Here is a 19,362-nt window from a genome sequence, read left to right as displayed (position 1 = left end):
CAACCCCATATCATAAGGCCTCTCCAATGAACGTCACAGTTCCTTCAATTTCTCGAACAGATAGCTGTTTTTTCACTTGTATCTTCCAGATCCATTTGCACCCATCAGAGCCTAGTCTATTGACTTTCATCTCATTGCTCCAAATCTGTTTCCAATCTTCTACCTTTTTGGGCCACTATTCCAGACTTGTGTAACCTACATTGCAGTGTTTGCATTGACATCTGTGATCTCACTATTACAAAGCATACGAGCCGCCTCTACTGCAGTGTTTGTAGCACCAGAACCAATAGACCTTGTTGACTCTGATATTTTGCCAGAACGTCCACCTCTTGGCTTTTCAATGGTTGAACGGACTTCATTTCATATTCTTCCAACTGTCAAGCCACCCATGAGGCAGTTTGGTAATTTTCTTGGCCAAGACACTGCAATCGATTGTAGCGTTTCTCTTTTCATGGCTTCTCCTCGAATCAAACCAGTGACCTTTCTCTTGCAAATAAACCTAATAACACACTGAGCTAGTAAGCAATGTGAGAACAGGTTGTAATTTATAGTATACAGGAAGAAAAAGATTTTTCAAACACCAGGAGCAAAACAGTAACAATGCAGAGACATCACAAGAATCTGCATAATTGATCATATGATAAATAGTTGCAAGACAAACTTATGTATGAGACAGGCACATGTTGCACACAGTTAAGGGTGCTTTACACGCTGCGACATCGCTAACGATATATCGTCGTGGTTACGTCGTTAGTGACGCACATCCGGCGCTGTTAGCGACATCGCAGCGTGTGACACCAAGGAGCGATGATCATCGATTGCAAAAAAGTCAAAAATCGTTGATCGTTGACACGTCACTCCTTTTCATAATATCGTTGTTGGTGCATGCTGCTGGTTGTTTGTCATTCCGTCGGCACCACACATCACTATGTGTGACACCGTAGGAACGAGGAACATCTCCTTACCTGCGTCCACCGGCAATGAGGAAAGAAGGAGGTGGGCGGCATGTTCCGGCTGCTCATCTCCGCCCCCCCTCTGCTATTGGGCGACCGCTTAGTGACGCCGCAGTGACGTTGCTATGACGCCGAACTCACCTCCCCCTTGAAGGAGGGATTGTTTGGCAGTCACAGCAACGTCGCTGAAAAGGTATGTGCGTGTGATACTGCCGTAGCGATAATGTTGGCTACGGCAGCGATCACCAAATGTCGCACGAACGACGGGTGCGGGTGCTATCGCTAGCGATGTCGCAGCGTGTAAACCACCCTTTACTGTTCAGCTCTCTAAGACACCATTCAGACATCCGCTTTGTACATACAGTAGGAGACTGTTCACATGTCTGTGCTTTTTTGTGGACCGTCTAGAAAAAAAAAAAAATGGAAGACGTCCATTTTTGATCCGAGTCATGAATCAAAATTACTGACATATGTCTATGGGTCCTTGAAAACAAAGGTCAGCACATTAATTAAATCCATGTGTCGGTTAAGTTCTGTTTTTTTATTAGAATTTTTTTTTCGTAAGAGGTTAACAGACGCTTCATTGAAGGTAATAATGGACATACGGACAAAACACTGATGGTAATAATGGACACACTTACAAAACACTGATGGTAATAAGGGACACACGGACCAAACACTGATGGTAATAATGGACACACGGACCAAACACTGATGGTAATAATGGACACACGGACCAAACACTGATGGTAATAATGGACACACGGACCAAACACTGATGGTAATAATGGACACACGGACCAAACACTGATGGTAATAATGGACACACGGACAAAACACTGATGGTAATAATGGACACACGGACCAAACACTGATGGTAATAATGGACACACGGACCAAACACTGATGGTAATAATGGACATACGGACAAAACACTGATGGTAATAATGGACACACGGACCAAACACTGATGGTAATAATGGACACACGGACCAAACACTGATGGTAATAATGGACACACGGACCAAACACTGATGGTAATAATGGACACACGGACCAAACACTGATGGTAATAATGGACACACGGACCAAACACTGATGGTAATAATGGACACACGGACAAAACACTGATGGTAATAATGGACACACGGACCAAACACTGATGGTAATAATGGACACACGGACCAAACACTGATGGTAATAATGGACACACGGACCAAACACTGATGGTAATAATGGACACACGGACCAAACACTGATGGTAATAATGGACATACGGACAAAACACTGATGGTAATAATGGACACACGGACCAAACACTGATGGTAATAATGGACACACGGACCAAACACTGATGGTAATAATGGACACACGGACCAAACACTGATGGTAATAATGGACACACGGACCAAACACTGATGGTAATGATGGACACACGGACCAAACACTGATGGTAATGATGGACACACGGACCAAACACTGATGGTAATAATGGAGAAACGGACCAAACACTGATGGTAATAATGGACACACGGACCAAACACTGATGGTAATGATGGACACACGGACCAAACACTGATGGTAATGATGGACACACGGACCAAACACTGATGGTAATAATGGAGAAACGGACCAAACACTGATGGTAATAATGGACACACGGACCAAACACTGATGGTAATGATGGACACACGGACCAAACACTGATGGTAATGATGGACACACGGACCAAACACTGATGGTAATGATGGACACACGGACCAAACACTGATGGTAATGATGGACACACGGACCAAACACTGATGGTAATAATGGACACACGGACCAAACACTGATGGTAATAATGGACACACGGACCAAACACTGATGTAATAATGGACACACGGACCAAATACTGATGGTAATAATGGACACACGGACCAAACACTGATGGTAATAATGGAGACACGGACCAAACACTGATGGTAATAATGGACACACGGACCAAACACTGATGTAATAATGGACACACGGACCAAACACTGATGTAATAATGGACACACGGACCAAACACTGATGGTAATAATGGACACACGGACCAAACACTGATGGTAATAATGGACACACGGACCAAACACTGATGGTAATAATGGACACACGGACCAAACACTGATGGTAATAATGGACACACGGACCAAACACTGATGGTAATAATGGACACACGGACCAAACACTGATGGTAATAATGGACACACGGACCAAACACTGATGGTAATAATGGACACACGGACAAAACACTGATGGTAATAATGGACACACGGACCAAACACTGATGGTAATAATGGACACACGGACCAAACACTGATGGTAATAATGGACACACGGACCAAACACTGATGGTAATAATGGACACACGGACCAAACACTGATGGTAATAATGGACATACGGACAAAACACTGATGGTAATAATGGACACACGGACCAAACACTGATGGTAATAATGGACACACGGACCAAACACTGATGGTAATAATGGACACACGGACCAAACACTGATGGTAATAATGGACACACGGACCAAACACTGATGGTAATGATGGACACACGGACCAAACACTGATGGTAATGATGGACACACGGACCAAACACTGATGGTAATAATGGAGAAACGGACCAAACACTGATGGTAATAATGGACACACGGACCAAACACTGATGGTAATGATGGACACACGGACCAAACACTGATGGTAATGATGGACACACGGACCAAACACTGATGGTAATAATGGAGAAACGGACCAAACACTGATGGTAATAATGGACACACGGACCAAACACTGATGGTAATGATGGACACACGGACCAAACACTGATGGTAATGATGGACACACGGACCAAACACTGATGGTAATGATGGACACACGGACCAAACACTGATGGTAATAATGGACACACGGACCAAACACTGATGGTAATAATGGACACACGGACCAAACACTGATGTAATAATGGACACACGGACCAAATACTGATGGTAATAATGGACACACGGACCAAACACTGATGGTAATAATGGAGACACGGACCAAACACTGATGGTAATAATGGACACACGGACCAAACACTGATGTAATAATGGACACACGGACCAAACTCTGATGTAATAATGGACACACGGACCAAACTCTGATGGTAATAATGGACACACGAACCAAATACTGATGGTAATAATGGACACACGGACAAGACATTGATGGTAATAGGTCCATTTATTTATTGTATACATGAAAAATCGCTGAGGTGTGAATGAGAGCCAATGCTTGGCACGTCTGAACAGGTCACAATCTCCTGCCTCGTCCATGTGTGCTCAGCTCATGCCCAGGCTCTGCCTCTGCCAGGGTAATGTGCTGAGTGCAGGCAGAGGGGAAACTTCACACTACTGAATGATGATGCGGATGATGGGGGTTGTTCCTACTGTTGGACACATCAGGACTTCTTCTTACCATGCTGCACATGGCAGCAGCACAGGTGGGCAGTGAGGGGTGACAGGGCTGGATGCCACTGTTTATACGGCTGATGGTCACTCTTCATGCTGTATATGTCCGGGTGGAATGTCGTCCCCACCCCCAACACTTTTCCAGTGGCTTTAGGGACAGTCAATGGCAAGCTGGCTCAGTAGGGGGGTGGGGGCAGGTGTCAGGGAGGGCTCCAGGTCAGGGGGCGGGGCATAGCGGTACAGAGGAGGCGGGGTCTACTGTGCAGCGCCGCTTCCTTTTTGGATAAACCGCTAGGTTCTGTCCCAGAGGGGGTGTGGCTGTATTGTGGTGGGCGGGGTCGCCACGCCCCCTTCCATCCTCTTGTCCCGGGAGCTGCCTCCGTTCTCAGGAGCCGCCAGAGACCGAATGGAGACAGAAGCGCCCCAGCCCGGACTGTCGCCCCCGGACTCTGCGCACGACCCTTGGTAAGGAGCTCGGCTCACCTCCGTGCCAGGAGCCGCCGTGTGACCTCCGAGCTCTGCGCTGTGCTGGCCGCAGGAGGGCATCTTCCGAGGGGAGGTACCTGGGTACATGAGGACCTAATGTGCAGGGACAGGAGTACAGAGGCCACACCGGTGATCGCATGGGAGTTGTGGTGTCACCCTATGGGGCTGCAGGAGGGGTGTACAGGGCAGGACGACGGCTGCGGCTCCTGGAGCCCCCTGTGCAGCCAAAGTTAAGTGGCACTTTGATGGGTGTACCTAAGACTGGCATGTGCCCTCGATGATGGGTATCCTCTGGCCTGTCCCTGTAATCCTGTGTATAAGGGAGCACCAGCCCTGACCCAACCTCTGTACCCCGCATCTTATACTGTACAGGATCATCCAAGACGAATGGGGGACATCCTCCTGTAGTGGAATAACTCGGGATCAGGGCGAAGAAGGGGTTAATGTCGCCTCTAAAGTTTCCTAATGGTCCCAAAAGTCACATCTATAAGTACAGGAGTTTCTACAGGCTTGTAATGATATTTGTTTTCATTCACATTCACTATATACTGTATATATATATATGAATAAATGTGTGTGTATGTGTGTATGTATATATGCATGTGTATGTATGTGTGTATGTATATATGCATGTGTATGTATGTGTGTATGTATATATGCATGTGTATGTATGTGTGTATGTATATATGCATGTGTATGTATGTGTGTTTATATGTGTATATGCATGTGTATATATATTTGTATGTGTCTTTATATGTGAATGTATATATATATATATATATATATATATATGTGTGTGTGTCTCGCTGGGTGTCGGAAGTCTGGCGGTCATTGCAGAATTTAGGAATGTTTTAGGACAGCGGTGTCGTTGGAGACTATTATACCACGTCTTATTTAGAAACTTTGGAAGGTTACTTAGAATGGAGCTTTATTGTGATCATGTAGTGCACTTTGCGGTATGATTAATATATGACTGTTTGTTCCTTCAGCCGGTCGTCGCGGCGGTGGGCGCTCTGAGGCCCTCTCTTTTTATCTCCAGCCCTTGCCCCCGGTTTACATTTTTACCGCTATTCCTTATTCAGGTATTTTTGCAGTGTCCTAACGTTATTGAAGACCAGATCCAGCGAGACGTCCCTGCTGATGTCCTTGTCGTGTGATCTACACGTTCGCACAAATAAGTTCTGACTTAGCGCCTGCCTTTTGTTCATCTTTCCTGACGCTTCTTCGTGTTCCTTTTTTGTCCTTCCAGCAAAATGTTCATCGGGGGACTGAGCTGGCAGACGACACAAGGTGAGCGGAATCACGGCACATCGTGTGTTCGGAGTATGGGGCGGGCAGAATGTTCGGGTTCTGAAGTGTTAGCACCCCTGTACTTTTTCACCCCTTTTTTTTCTTCCCTGTGTTCTCCACCCTTTTCTTTCTTTCTCCCTCATATGTGCACCCTCCCTCCATCGCGTTCTCCCTCTCCCTTTTGCTTGGACACGATGTGATTGGATTTTCTGTTGCATTCTGGGATCCGTCTGCCTCGCTTGGTTGTGATAGGCTGCTCTTGTGTTTCTAGAGGGCCTGCGGGAGTATTTCAGTCAATTCGGGGATGTGAAGGAGTGTCTTGTCATGAGAGATCCATTAACCAAGAGATCCAGGTGAGGTTCGGTATAACTATTGATATGGTGCGCTATTTTCTAAGGTCACGTAGGTCATTGGTCTCATTCTTCCTCACGTTGCTGTTCCTTAGGGGTTTTGGATTCGTCACTTTTATGGACCAGGCCGGAGTGGACAAAGTCCTTGCTCAATCAAGACATGAACTGGACTCAAAGACGGTATGGGAATCATTTCAGCACTTAAGACTGTAAGATGTTCTGAGACGTGTTTTATTTGGATGTTTACATAACATTATTGTGGTGTTTGTCATTACAAGTATATTTGATGTATATAAGATGGTGTCGGAGTGGATAATCACCGAGGCCTACAGTCCGCTAGCCAATAAGTTGGCACAAAGGTTTACGCTTTGCACAGGCTTTAGCCGATTTACCGCCGGTGCAAAGTTCATAGGTGATCTCCAGCTTTAGTGGCGCGGTGGCGTCAACCGCTGTCGATGATACGGACTTGCTCGTCATTTGTGTGAAAAGTAAAGTATCTTTTTTGTTTAGCAGGCAAGCAATTTAGACAGCATGTGGGGGAAAGCAGGTATGATACTGTGTTGTATAGGTTGTGTCATTCCCATTAGTGATGCCACATACTAGATCACTAAAAAGAACCTAGTTAGACTGCTGTGTTCAGTACTGGAGACCAGATCTTAGAAGGTCGTCAGTTCGTACAACTGCTTTCCTATCACATATCCATTAATGTCTCTTAGCTTTTTAGTTATTTATTCTATCATTTTTTTCCTTCTAAGATATACATGTTTGTGTGTTCGCCATATGATTCTTTTTTATGACATGAAATGAATTGTTAGAAATCTGTAGTTACCGATAGTAGTTTACTACACTGTTGTTTTGCTGTTTGTATCCTACGCTAGATGTAGACATCCATGATTTCATTGCCATCGTATTTGATGAAGAAGGTTGTACGCTTAGTTACTTTTCACAATAGAAAACGACTGGTTTACTTAAAGGCTCTAACTTCCAAGATACTTAGAAATGTTTCCAAGCATCATCTGGGGTACAGGAGACCTGTCATAAGCCGATACCCATTTGGCTCATATAAAGTAATTATACACTGTAACGCAGGAGACTTATTTATTTATTTATTATTTGTGTTTAATCAAAAAGTAAACAACAAAACAAAAATACCAAAACAAATAAAACAAAAAAATATAGGTATACATTAACAGTAACTATACTAACATGGGTGGGGGGGGTCGATAAATGTCGTCTGATGAGGCAAGCTCTAATTTTCAGGGATGCAGAGAATTTCGCCATGCAATTCTTCCAGAACATTTCAGGTGGCAGGAGGAGCTTTCATCAGGTTGTCATTATCCTTAGCACTTCTCCCCAGTGAATTTACAGCAGGTAGAAATCCGTGCACGGGGATCAGTAAGCCTGGCTTACATCAGTATATGCATTGCCTGTTTACATCATGTTGTTATTACTTATTTCCTGCTATAGCACCAACTTATACTGCAGCGCTGTACAATATCCAAGTGATGCCACTCTAGTTGGGGCGAAAAAAGAAAATCACAGGTCTCGTTCTTCTGATATGTTATATACCTGATCTCTTTTTTTGGGGGGTGATATTCTTTTTTTTTTTTTTTTCTCTCCTTGCTAGTGATGGATGATTTTTTGGAACTAGTGCAGTCATTCCATCAACTCCCTGGCACTTTCCATTCAGCCCAGTGCAGCGTGTCCCAGTCGGTGGGCTCTTGTTTATCACCAGAGCGGTGGGGCTCAGGGGACTGTGTCTCTGCAGACTCAGGGGGAGGGGGAGAAGTGCAGCTCATGCTGCTGTCCCCAGCTTCTTGGATGGGAAGTTTCTTTTGTTACCTGGGAGGGGACAAGTGTGTGTTTCATACAAAGAACAGTTGGAAACAGAAGAGATGCAAATGTAGACACTTTATAATATAGCTGCGGTTGGAGGAGTAGAGGGCTTGGTTGGAGCTGCGGAGGGTTACGTCAGCAAAATCAGGGGAGGATGGTTATTTTAAATAATGGGACTGCGATATAAAAGTGTTCATCGTGACTTGATAAGTCAAGACTACTAAACATGGTGAATTTTTTGAAATATACATTGTTTTTACTATATTGGTTGTATACATTGCAGAAAATTTAGGGTTTATGTTATACGGTGGTTTTAAAAAAAAAAATCAAATAAATCTTTATTTTTATATAGCACTAACATATTCCACAGCGCTTCACATACATCAGGAATGCTGTCCCCATTGGGGCTCACAATCTAAATTCCCTATCTGTATGTCTTTGGAGTGTGGGAGGAAACCGGAGAACCCAGAGAAAACCCATGCAAACACAGGGAGAACATACAAACTCCTTGCAGATAGTGTTCTTGGTGGGATTCGAACCCAGGACCCCAGCGCTGCAAGACTGCAGTGCTAACCACTGAGCCACCATGCTGCCCTGGTTATACAGCACTGAGCTCCTGGGTTCAAAACCCACCAAGATCAAAGTTCACGTTTTCCCTTTTTCTTTCGCATGAGTTTCCAACCACAATCCAAAGACATAGTGATGGAGAATTTAAGTTGTGAGCCCCAATGAGGAAAATGTCTGTAAAATGCTACAGTATATGTTGGTGATATATAAACAGTCATAATAAAATCATAATAAATGCAAAAGTTAGCCATTAGTAAGTTGACCATAAATCGTACATTAGTGTGAATTCCTTCCGATCAGATTTTAGTTTCCAATTAATAATATATCAGTTTTATTAAGAACAACTAATAAACTTCTTTAGGCCTTGTGCACACGCTGCGGATTTACCGTGGATTTGCCGCGGAATTGCTGCAGAAAATGTGTCTAACATTGCTGCAGTCATTCCCCAGCAAATCCTATGGGTTTTTAAAAATGCTGTGCGCACACTGCGTTTTTTTTATACCCGCGGATTTTCCGCTGCGGAATTATTGTGCTTGTCACTTCTTTTCCGCGATTTTTGCCACAGATAATGGTAAAAATTGCGGAAAATCGCGGCAAAATCGCGGATGCAAGATTCTTTCAGAGGGTTCGTTTTTTTAAGAAAATGTCACTTTCTAGTGCGCACATAGCCTTAACCCTTTAACACCTTTTCACCATACGACGCTTTTTAAAACATTTTAGGGAATTATTCTGCTATTTTTAGCATATAAAAGAAGTGTAGAGTACAATTAGTGACAATGGACCATCGGTATAAACGTCTTACTTTGTATACTTGTATCACTGTATACCTGTTTTGCGGACAGAGTATCTCAGTACACAACTGCTCCAGTGTTCACTGTATATAATTGTGCCGTAATTATCTGTGGATTTGATATTGGTAGATAGAGTTATCTGGAGGCCGATGCTTTGGTAAATTGTACTTTTTCGTTTTTTGAAGCTGCATGTAGGTCATTACCTTCTATGTGCCTGTAACTGGACCCATGTGGGAATGAAGCCTTTTTTAAGTTCAGAATGCCCTGTAATGCCGTCTCTGTCTGTCTGTACTCTTCCTGTCTCTTCTCCTGCTACTGAATGCTACAGGTGTCTGTGCCATTTACCTGTAACAATAGTGACTTGTGTTTAGTGATGTGAAATTGGTGCATTCCCTCCTGCGCTGAGTTGCAGCTTTCTCAGTTAATAGCATCTTCCTGGCCTTTGCTGACATAGCACAGAGGAATGTCATGACAAAGGGGTATTGTTGGGATATTCTATCTCCTGTTTTGATTTCTCTCCCCTGATGCCCAGAAGCACAAACATTCCCCAGTTCATGACGACTCGGTGAGGGCTGCAGAGTCCACGCCGAATCTGACCCTGGTCTGATATGCCCCTACTGTCCTTCCAGATCTGGTGTTGTGGTAATAATCATTTCTTATAAGGCTGCGTTCCCACGATGAGCCTTTGATGCTGCGTCAAACGCAGCGTCTTAGGCTATGTGTCCACGGGAGAATGTAGCTGCGGATTTTTCTGCATCAAAATCCGCAGCTTTCCCGCAAAATCCGCACCTTTTCAAAGGTGCGGATTTACTGCGGAATTGCCGCGGATTTTGGTGCAGATTTTTTTTCCCCCAATTTTAAAGCAAAAATCCGGATGAAAATCCGCAACAATAATTGACATGTTGCAGATTTTTCCGGATCAAAATCCGCACGAAATCCGCTGCGGAAAAATCTACAGCGTGGGCACAGCATTTCCAAAATGCCATAGAAATGGCTGGGAAGTACCTGATCTGCAGATTTTCGGGAGATCCGCGGCTTTTCCGCAGCGTGGGCACATAGCCTAATAGTACCAGCAAAGTGAGTGTAGGATTTCTAATAATTTTATACTCATTATGGTTGATTTCTACCTCTTCCAATCCGCAGCACATCAGTTTTTTTGTGGGTGCGTTGAGTTGTCTGTGCAGATTTTCCCCATAGACTTACATTAGATGCAGAAAATCTGTAGGAAAAAAACGTATATGTGTTTTTTGGTGTGTAATATGCACCTAAGTATGTCAGTAACATTTCGTCAAAGCCAAAAATCAGAAATAAAGCAGGTTTATTTAAAACATGAAACACCAACAAAAATGCAATAAAAACACAATAATAATAATAATTTTTATTTCTATAGCGCCAACAAATTCCGCTCTTTAGGCTATGTGTACACGCTGCAGATTTGATTCCGAAATTTTCTGCACACTGTGGCAAAAAAACACATCAAAAACGGATGCGGTTTCGGTGCGTTTTTTGATGCGGTTTTTTTGGGCCATCAGGAAAGTCAATGAATTGAAGTCAATGGGTGAAAAAATGCTGCTAAACCTGACCAATAACTGACATGAAGATTTTTTCTGCATAAAAATCTGCACCAAAAAAATGACTGTGTGCACGGCAAATCTAAAATCCCGTAGCCTTTCCTGGCTTCAGGAGAGGGATGCAGATTTTGATGCAGATTTCAGAAAAACTGCGTCAAAAACAGCAGCGTGTGAACAGGGCCTTGAAGTTAAAAAAAAAAACACACAAAAAAATGTAAAAACGTAAGTAAACCTAATTTAAATAATAGGTGCAGAAATTCTGCAACATCAAAAGCTCATGGTGTGAACGTAGCGTAAGAAGAGGCTGCACACACAACTTTACAAAGACTTTCCTCGTTTTTCGCCATTATTCCGGTAGTAGTGTGTATACTGACCAATATGTTACTAATTACAATGACAGGACATGAAAACTCTATGACACCAGCTTTCTGTTCTTTGGGGAAAAAAGTAATATGCAATGAGCAGCGCTCCTGGAGTGACTGTTTACAGTAACCATGGCAACCAGGGTGTCACTACATTGATATAGGATCCGCACAAAGCATGTTTCCCAGGGCACATATACTTCACAGGAACCCGTGTCATCAATGAGGAACAGTTTGTCAATTATTTTGATTCTTTTGCTTTAAATTATTGCCTTATCATAGACTCTGACCTAATCATTGCAATAGACGTAGTGACTAGTAGTAAGAAATACTAATACCTTGAAAAATTGTCCGAAAAATAACATTATAATAATTATTTCATTATAAATGCTATATCACATATTGATATGAAGTGTCATCCATGTCAGACATGTATAGACTACGTGCAGGATATGCCATATACCTCTGAATAGCGGTAGCTTCTGACCACAATTCTTGGTTCTGTACTTTTTTATGTATTTCAGTAGAATTCTGCGACACATCGTCTTCTTGCTGTATTTGCACAAGGTTTTTTAGGGGTTTTTTTTGTAAATTGTTGGTGATTTTTGAGTTCTGATTTTTTTCTATGATCTTCTATTGGTTTGGTTGGTGGTTGTGATGCGTTATTCTCTTGTATGTACTTGGTAAATGCCATTATTGAATAATGAATTAGGTGGCTTCTCACAGATTTCAGTTTGATTTAAATGAAGGCACACAAAGCTCATACAAATAGAAATGCTGATTTCCAATTCCAGCCCAAACACGGTTTACATAGTGGAGATTACGTCAGTGTGCTAATAGGGTGTCTACTGCATGGAGCTATACACCACATAGTACCCCATTCATTGGATTGGGAGGTTTTTTGTAAATTTGTAAACATAAAATGCTAAAATAATTACAAATATTCCGGTTAGGCCTCATTCAGACATAAGGGATTTCTCTTGTACACAGAAAAACGGAATGATTTTAATCAGTATTTTGGATCAGATTTTATCAGTATTTGGCCAGGGTCCATTTCTGACATCAGTAACTTTCACAGAAACACACATTATATATGTGTGTATATATATATGTATATATATATATATATATATATATATATAAAAATAAAAATCTATCCATTTACGATATTAAAACTGTGGGGCTGTTCACATGTTCGTGTTTTATCTGAGTCACAATGAGAATTACCCATACAAGTTTATGAGTCTGTGAAAAATCCCTGACAGCGCTCATTGCCATCCAGGTACAGTACTTGCGCTGTCAGTGATTTTTCACAGACCCATAGACTTGTATAAGTAATTCTGACCCATGGACACGCTGTTCACAGAAAAATATGGTCATGTGAACAACCCCATAGATTTATTATGATACGTGTTCTATCTGATAGAACATGTATGGGAAAAAATGGTGATGTGACTGAGGCCTTAAAGGTACGTTGTGTGAATTTATGCCTCAGGTGGTGTATTTCTGGTTGCGTGGTATATTTTTTGCTAGTTAGACATACACACATATACTTTTTATAGCATTACTTATATATTCATTGATGCATTGGCGGACACAGACAGAAAAGGGCCTCTGAACAATATAATGGCCCTTGCAGCCCAAGAGTTCATCAAAATGCCCAATTCCACCTGCTTTGGTGGTCAAAATGGGCACCTAACCCCTTGGGTCCCTGTGCGGCCGCACCAATGATATGTCTGCCCCTGCTTTGGTGTACCCTTGCAGACTATATCTGCGTGATTGGTTTACTTTCTGTGATGTCTGTATTAAGGTGGACATAAGTAGGTACTTCTCAGATTATCCCGTCAACTTTACGAGGATCTGCTGGCAATCTAATGTCTGAGGTGATCCATCTTGTATTTCTATGTGTTACTCAGTAGGTTTTAATATCTTTACGTCCTGATTTACAGTTTTTTAGACATTAGTCACCTTTATATATTACGTTGCAGTAGCTTATGTTCTTCGTACGTCCTGTGGTTGTCCAAAAGTATAACATTTCCATTTTGTCATTTTCAGATTGACCCAAAAGTAGCTTTTCCTCGCAGAGCTCAGCCCAAGGTAGGTTTAGGATCATGGTTATGTGCGTTTCGCTAGGCACAAATTATTAGTTTCTTTCAGAATTCCTGGAAGCACTGTGGTGGAGATAGTTGGGGACAATCGGTTAAAGCAGCAGGGGAGAGGGCTAGGAGGGAGATGTAACTATTGGAAGGAAATCGGCTTATGTCCAATAACTAGCAGGTGGATCAGAATTGGGTCCTGCAAACACCGGCAGAACTGGGTTAATTCCCTTAAGTAGTTTGTTGACAGACGGCATCTTGGTGTCAGAGCCAGGAAGCTTAGCGCCAGGGTAATTAGGGGCAGCTGGGAGACCCTCGAACAAGGCTCATTTTATTAGAGGCTGTGATTGTTTTTGTCTGACGGTTTTATGTGATGTATGTCTTTATATAGTTTCTGGCAAGTGCCTTACGCGATTCACTTCACTTCGCTCTCCCTATGGCGGAGACTGAGGTTTACATAACAAGTAGAGCACTTTCCCTCACACGACAAGAAAAAATCTGTCTTCCGTCATGTACAGAAGCAACACCTGTGCTCATGCCCGCCACTCGTCCCCTGGTCGGTCACTTATCTGCACACGTCACCTAACTACTCTTAATTGTTACAGATGGTGACAAGGACAAAGAAGATTTTTGTGGGCGGATTGTCTGTGAATACAACTGTGGAGGATGTAAAACAATATTTCGAGCAGTTTGGAAAGGTGAGTCTGGATTGTAAGTTTCAGTCACAAGTTATTGGCAGGGCTGTCTGCTAATTAGCCGAATATCCATCGTGATGATGAAGCATGATGTTAATGGAGGCCTGTGGTCTCTATGACAGCTGGGGAAGCATCCTCATCCTCGTCAGTAAGTCTCTGGTCAGCACGTGGGGAGATTTCAGAAGAAGCCTGTAGATTTGGGGATTAAGTGAATACAGCAATACACATTACATACCCATTAGATAAAACAAGTATATTAAAAGTTACATTCATAATCAGATTTTATAGAATATGGTTTCTCCTCTGTGTCCATGATACCTGCGGACGGCCCTCCCCCATTATAAAACCCTCACAGACACTGACGAACAAGCCTCGTTATAAGGCGATTAGATCCCCATTTAATTAGGAGGTTGGAGAGATCACTGGATGACTCGGATTTCTCTCCCATCGGCTGCAGATTATCTCCACAGTGTAGTGGGGGTGGTGATGGACATTACATACATATGACAGGCACACTTTGCCGCAGTTAGACCCTCCACCCTGTAAATCGGGAGTTCACCTGTTCGGACACAAACTAAAGTGAAGCGCGGCATCTTCGGCTGTAAAGTGAAACCTCGGAATCATGTTTTGCCTCTTGTTTTGTAATTCTTTCCACTTTTTTTTTTTATGTACCCACTTTTGTCTTTGTTTCTTTTTCTACATCTCTGTCCTTCCCTGCATCTCATACTCCCTCTCCCCCTGATATCTGGTGGGGCCCTCCCCCCTCCCCCCATCTTTTCAGTTGCACACAAAAGCTTTCGCCTCTTTCCCTCTCCCCTGCGGCTCAGGACATACTAAGCTGCAGTCATAGTAACAGGACAGGGCTCCCAGAGCCGCTGATTCTCCAGGGAACCAAACGGTTTTCTTTGAAAGGCAAGAAACTGTTTGACCTGATGAGTAAATAAATATCTCATAGACCTTAGAAGTTGGAAGTAGCAGGACACACAGAATCCTGTTTCGCTTCCATTTTCTCCCTTGCGTACCTCATGCATGTTTTCCTCTCTGTTCCCCCTTCATTCTGAAGTCCCTGTGTGGCCTCCCTCTCCTTTTCTTGTGGCTGCTCCCTGCCCTTCGCTGTAGGCCCCTTTACCCCCTATTCTTTTCACATTGCAGAGTTTCAATGCCCCCCTTTTCCTCCATGCTTCCTATGGGATCCACCTGTGTCATTTTCAATCCTCTGAACTGTAATTCTTACTTTTCTTCCACATGTGCCATATCGTAGCGTGCTTGCATGGGACTGATTAACCCCCCTCCCTCTTCCCGTACAGGTTGATGATGCCATGTTAATGTTTGATAAAACAACCAACAGGCACAGAGGTAAGTCTCCTTGCTTTCGACATGTAACAGAAATGTCTCCCCAGATCTGCTTCTTGTGATGTGATAATCCTCTTTACAGAGGCTTGTGCGTCTGTGTATAAAAATGGTAAAGTTCCTGGGGATGAGTGTTCAGCATGTGGTCTGTGCTGAGCTGGACACAGCCTCTTTGTTCTTCCCCTTCCTGACTCTGAATACCTGTCCGTCCTCTTTCTGCTGCCTGCAGCCTCTGCTGCACAGGGTCAGATCTCTGATTTTCTGGGGACACAATTCCATTTGGTGGTTCTGCTGACAAAGCCTGGATAGAGCCACTGCTGTGGCCAGATTATACAGATCTTTATCTGATCACTTGATAAGGTCATCAGGCAGTCATCACATTTACATGGATCCCTCAGGGCACAGCATGAATTAGGGGCACTTATGTTACTATTGTCTGCCCCAACGCATAAAGGTCAGTTAAAAATGCAGATAGGACAGGAAGGTGACTCCTCTACAGTGCAATTATACTGTAGTGTAGATGGAAGCACTGTTACAGGCTAAAATCTACAGTCATAGAATTATAATTTACTTTTCTCCTTATAAGTTCCAATGTCAGTCCAAGGCCTCATTCAGACATCCGTGTCGCACATATCTGTCCCATCCGTGTCGCACATATCTGTCCCATCCGTGTCGCACATATCTGTCCCATCCGTGTCGCACATATCCGTCCCATCCGTGTCGCACATATCCGTCCCATCCGTGTCGCACATATCTGTCCCATCCGTGTCGCACATATCCGTCCCATCCGTGTCGCACATATCCGTCCCATCCGTGTCGCACATATCTGTCCCATCCGTGTCGCACATATCCGTCCCATCCGTGTCGCACATATCTGTCCCATCCGTGTCGCACATATCCGTCCCATCCGTGTCGCACATATCCGTCCCATCCGTGTCGCACATATCTGTCCCATCCGTGTCGCACATATCCGTCCCATCCGTGTCGCACATATCTGTCCCATCCGTGTCGCACATATCTGTCCCATCCGTGTCGCACATATCCGTCCCATCCGTGTCGCACATATCTGTCCCATCCGTGTCTTACACAGATACAACACGTACCCTTTATCGTTTATGGGGGGTGTACACATGTCCATGTTTTTTTTGACCGAATATCTGTAAAAAATTCATGGGGACATGCGTTTTCCCATAAAAGTACCATTACAAGTTACATAGGTTGAAAAAAGACCACCTAGTTCAACCTTCCTCCACCAATTATATATTTTATCACTAAGTCATTTACAACTGACAATGTAGTGTGTATGGAGGAAATCATCCAGCCCTTTTTTAAAAGCTGTTAGGCTATATGCGCACGTTGTGTAGTGTCCATGCTGAAAAATCTGCAGCGATTTGACAGTACGTGTGCGCGTCAAATCGCTGCAGAAACACTGCGTAATGGATGCGGTGTGCCTGCAGAATAGATGCCGATTTCATGCGCTCTGGATCCTGCCTCTCCCATAGGCCTCCGACACACATCCGTGCCGCCGGTACGTGTTTGGCAGTTTTTTCACGTACCGGCGGCACGGAGACACGTGGACCTATGTTTTCACTATTGTATGGACACACGTAAGTATTTTGGAACGGAACGTGTGTCCGTTCCGTACTTACGTGCGTCCGTGATTTTTGCACTCTGACATGTCCACGTATTCTCCGGCAGCACGGGTGTCACACGTCCCGCACACGTACCACATGGATGTAGTGTAGATGCGGGCCCGTGTGACACGTGCCGGAGAACATGTGTCATTAATTTTAAAATAAAAAAAACACATACTCACCTCCACCAGCCCCGCAGATTCTGCTGCTGCAAACTGTTCCTGCCGGCCGCCGCTCGTTATGAGTGTGTAAAGGAGGTGGGCGTGATGTCCCGGGCGCTGATCTCCGCCTCTCCGCTCGGCCGGAAGCAGTGTCAGCGGGGAGTGGGCGGGGCTGGAGCTGAAGATCAAGACCCTGGACAGCAGCGCGGACCACGTGTGTATGTAAATACCTGTTCTCCGTGTGCTATCGCGGATAGCACACGGAGAACACACGTGAACCGCACATACCTGAGACACGTACTTACCTCACGCAACACGCAGGGAAAATACGTGTCTCGCGGCACGTGCGTGTTTTTAACGGATGTGTGTTTCAGGCCATAGACAGAGTGGGAGCAGCATCCAAAGCGCACAAAAGAAGTGACATGTTGCTTTTTTAAGCGCAGCGATTTGGATCAAAATTTCAGCATGCAAATTGCTGCGCTCAAAAAAGCAACGTGCGGATGGATTATACACAATCTTCATAGATTGTGCTGGGGACGCAGGACGCATACGTTAACGCTGCAGTGCAATACGCAGCGTAAAGGCATGAAAAACGCACACGTGTGCACATAGCCTTATAGTATCTGCCATTACTACCTCTTGTGGTAGGGCATTCCACAGTCTGACTGCTCTAACTGTAAAGAACCCTTTACTATTTAGCTGCCGGATTCGCTTGTCTTCCACTTGCAGTGAGTTCCCCCTGGTCCTTAGTATTGTCTTTGGAAGGAAGAAGTCATGTGCCAGTCCTTTATAGGGACCACACGTGTATTTATACATATAAATGAGATCACCTCTGAGATCTCTTTTTTCTAAGCTACACAAATCCAACTTTTATGTCTATGGGTCCATGAAAAACACGTACAGCAGACAGATGACATCCTCGTACACCTGGTGTAATGGATATCCGTACATGAAAAACACTGATTGACCAAACACTGACTCACTGATCCAAAACACTGATGACACCGGTTCCATTGCTTTTCACGTGCAGGAAAAAAACCCTGACATCTAAATGAGGCTTAAGACTGGTCTTTATAATACGTTCCAATATAGTGGATTTGCTGGCGGAAAATCCTCCATGATTAGAGTGGAACTTTGGCAGTTGTACTGTCAGAAAAAAATCTGTGTGAATTCACATAGTTACCATAATATTCACCCCAAATATGTATGCAATCTGTACGTCATCTGTATGCAATGTGTACGGCATTCATTTTTATACATCACCAGTAAATAAAATTTACTGACTTTTAAGACTAAAATCAGTCATGTATCCAAAAAAATCCGATGCTATATTGTTGATCAATATGGGATCCAATTTCTTTTTTTCTTTTTTCCCACCCATAAATTTGAATAGATGGGTTATTTTTGAAATACAGAAGAAACTAGAGCATGCTGGGTTTTTTTTTTGTTTTTTTTATGCCGACATTTGGTCTCTATGAAAGGAAGGTCATCTGAACAGCCCAAATGAATTACATTGGTCCACCTGTTGTTAGTTTTTTCCATGGACAGCACTAAGACAGAAAATACCAAGTGCTCCCCTAAGATGCGCCAAATTTAACAAGGGGCGCACACCTCTTAATTAACTTGGGGCATCTTTGGGATGGCCATGCATCAGAAACTGAAATTCGCCGTAGTTTTTGGATTTTTACTTGGATTTATGCCAAATTCTGATAGAAATGATAATTAATCTGTTGGTCCGCAG

General features: G+C 43.6%; 1 protein-coding gene across 6 annotated transcripts in view; it reads left to right on the top strand.

The window, feature by feature from the left end:
* The first annotated feature begins 4,790 nt into the window (after nt 1–4,790).
* The window catches only part of MSI1 (musashi RNA binding protein 1), a 33,117-nt gene continuing 18,545 nt past the window's right edge, over nt 4,791–19,362 (top strand). For 5 of the 6 annotated variants that reach the window (XM_075320450.1, XM_075320446.1, XM_075320439.1 and 2 more), the window contains exons 1-7: nt 4,795–4,897; nt 6,168–6,208; nt 6,480–6,561; nt 6,654–6,738; nt 13,741–13,782; nt 14,387–14,479; nt 15,784–15,832. In XM_075320450.1, the coding sequence (XP_075176565.1) occupies nt 4,839–4,897; nt 6,168–6,208; nt 6,480–6,561; nt 6,654–6,738; nt 13,741–13,782; nt 14,387–14,479; nt 15,784–15,832 (451 nt within the window). In that variant the 5' untranslated portion in view covers nt 4,795–4,838. Of the gene's footprint in view, nt 4,898–6,167; nt 6,209–6,479; nt 6,562–6,653; nt 6,739–13,740; nt 13,783–14,386; nt 14,480–15,783; nt 15,833–19,362 lie in introns of all 6 variants that reach the window. The other variant, XM_075320459.1, reaches the window with a different exon arrangement.

The sequence above is a fragment of the Anomaloglossus baeobatrachus genome, chromosome 1 (genome assembly GCF_048569485.1).
Source record: "Anomaloglossus baeobatrachus isolate aAnoBae1 chromosome 1, aAnoBae1.hap1, whole genome shotgun sequence".
NCBI lineage: Eukaryota > Metazoa > Chordata > Amphibia > Anura > Aromobatidae > Anomaloglossus > Anomaloglossus baeobatrachus.
The sequence above is the reverse complement of the archived record's forward strand: the minus strand, read 5'-3'. Positions and strand labels throughout refer to the sequence as shown.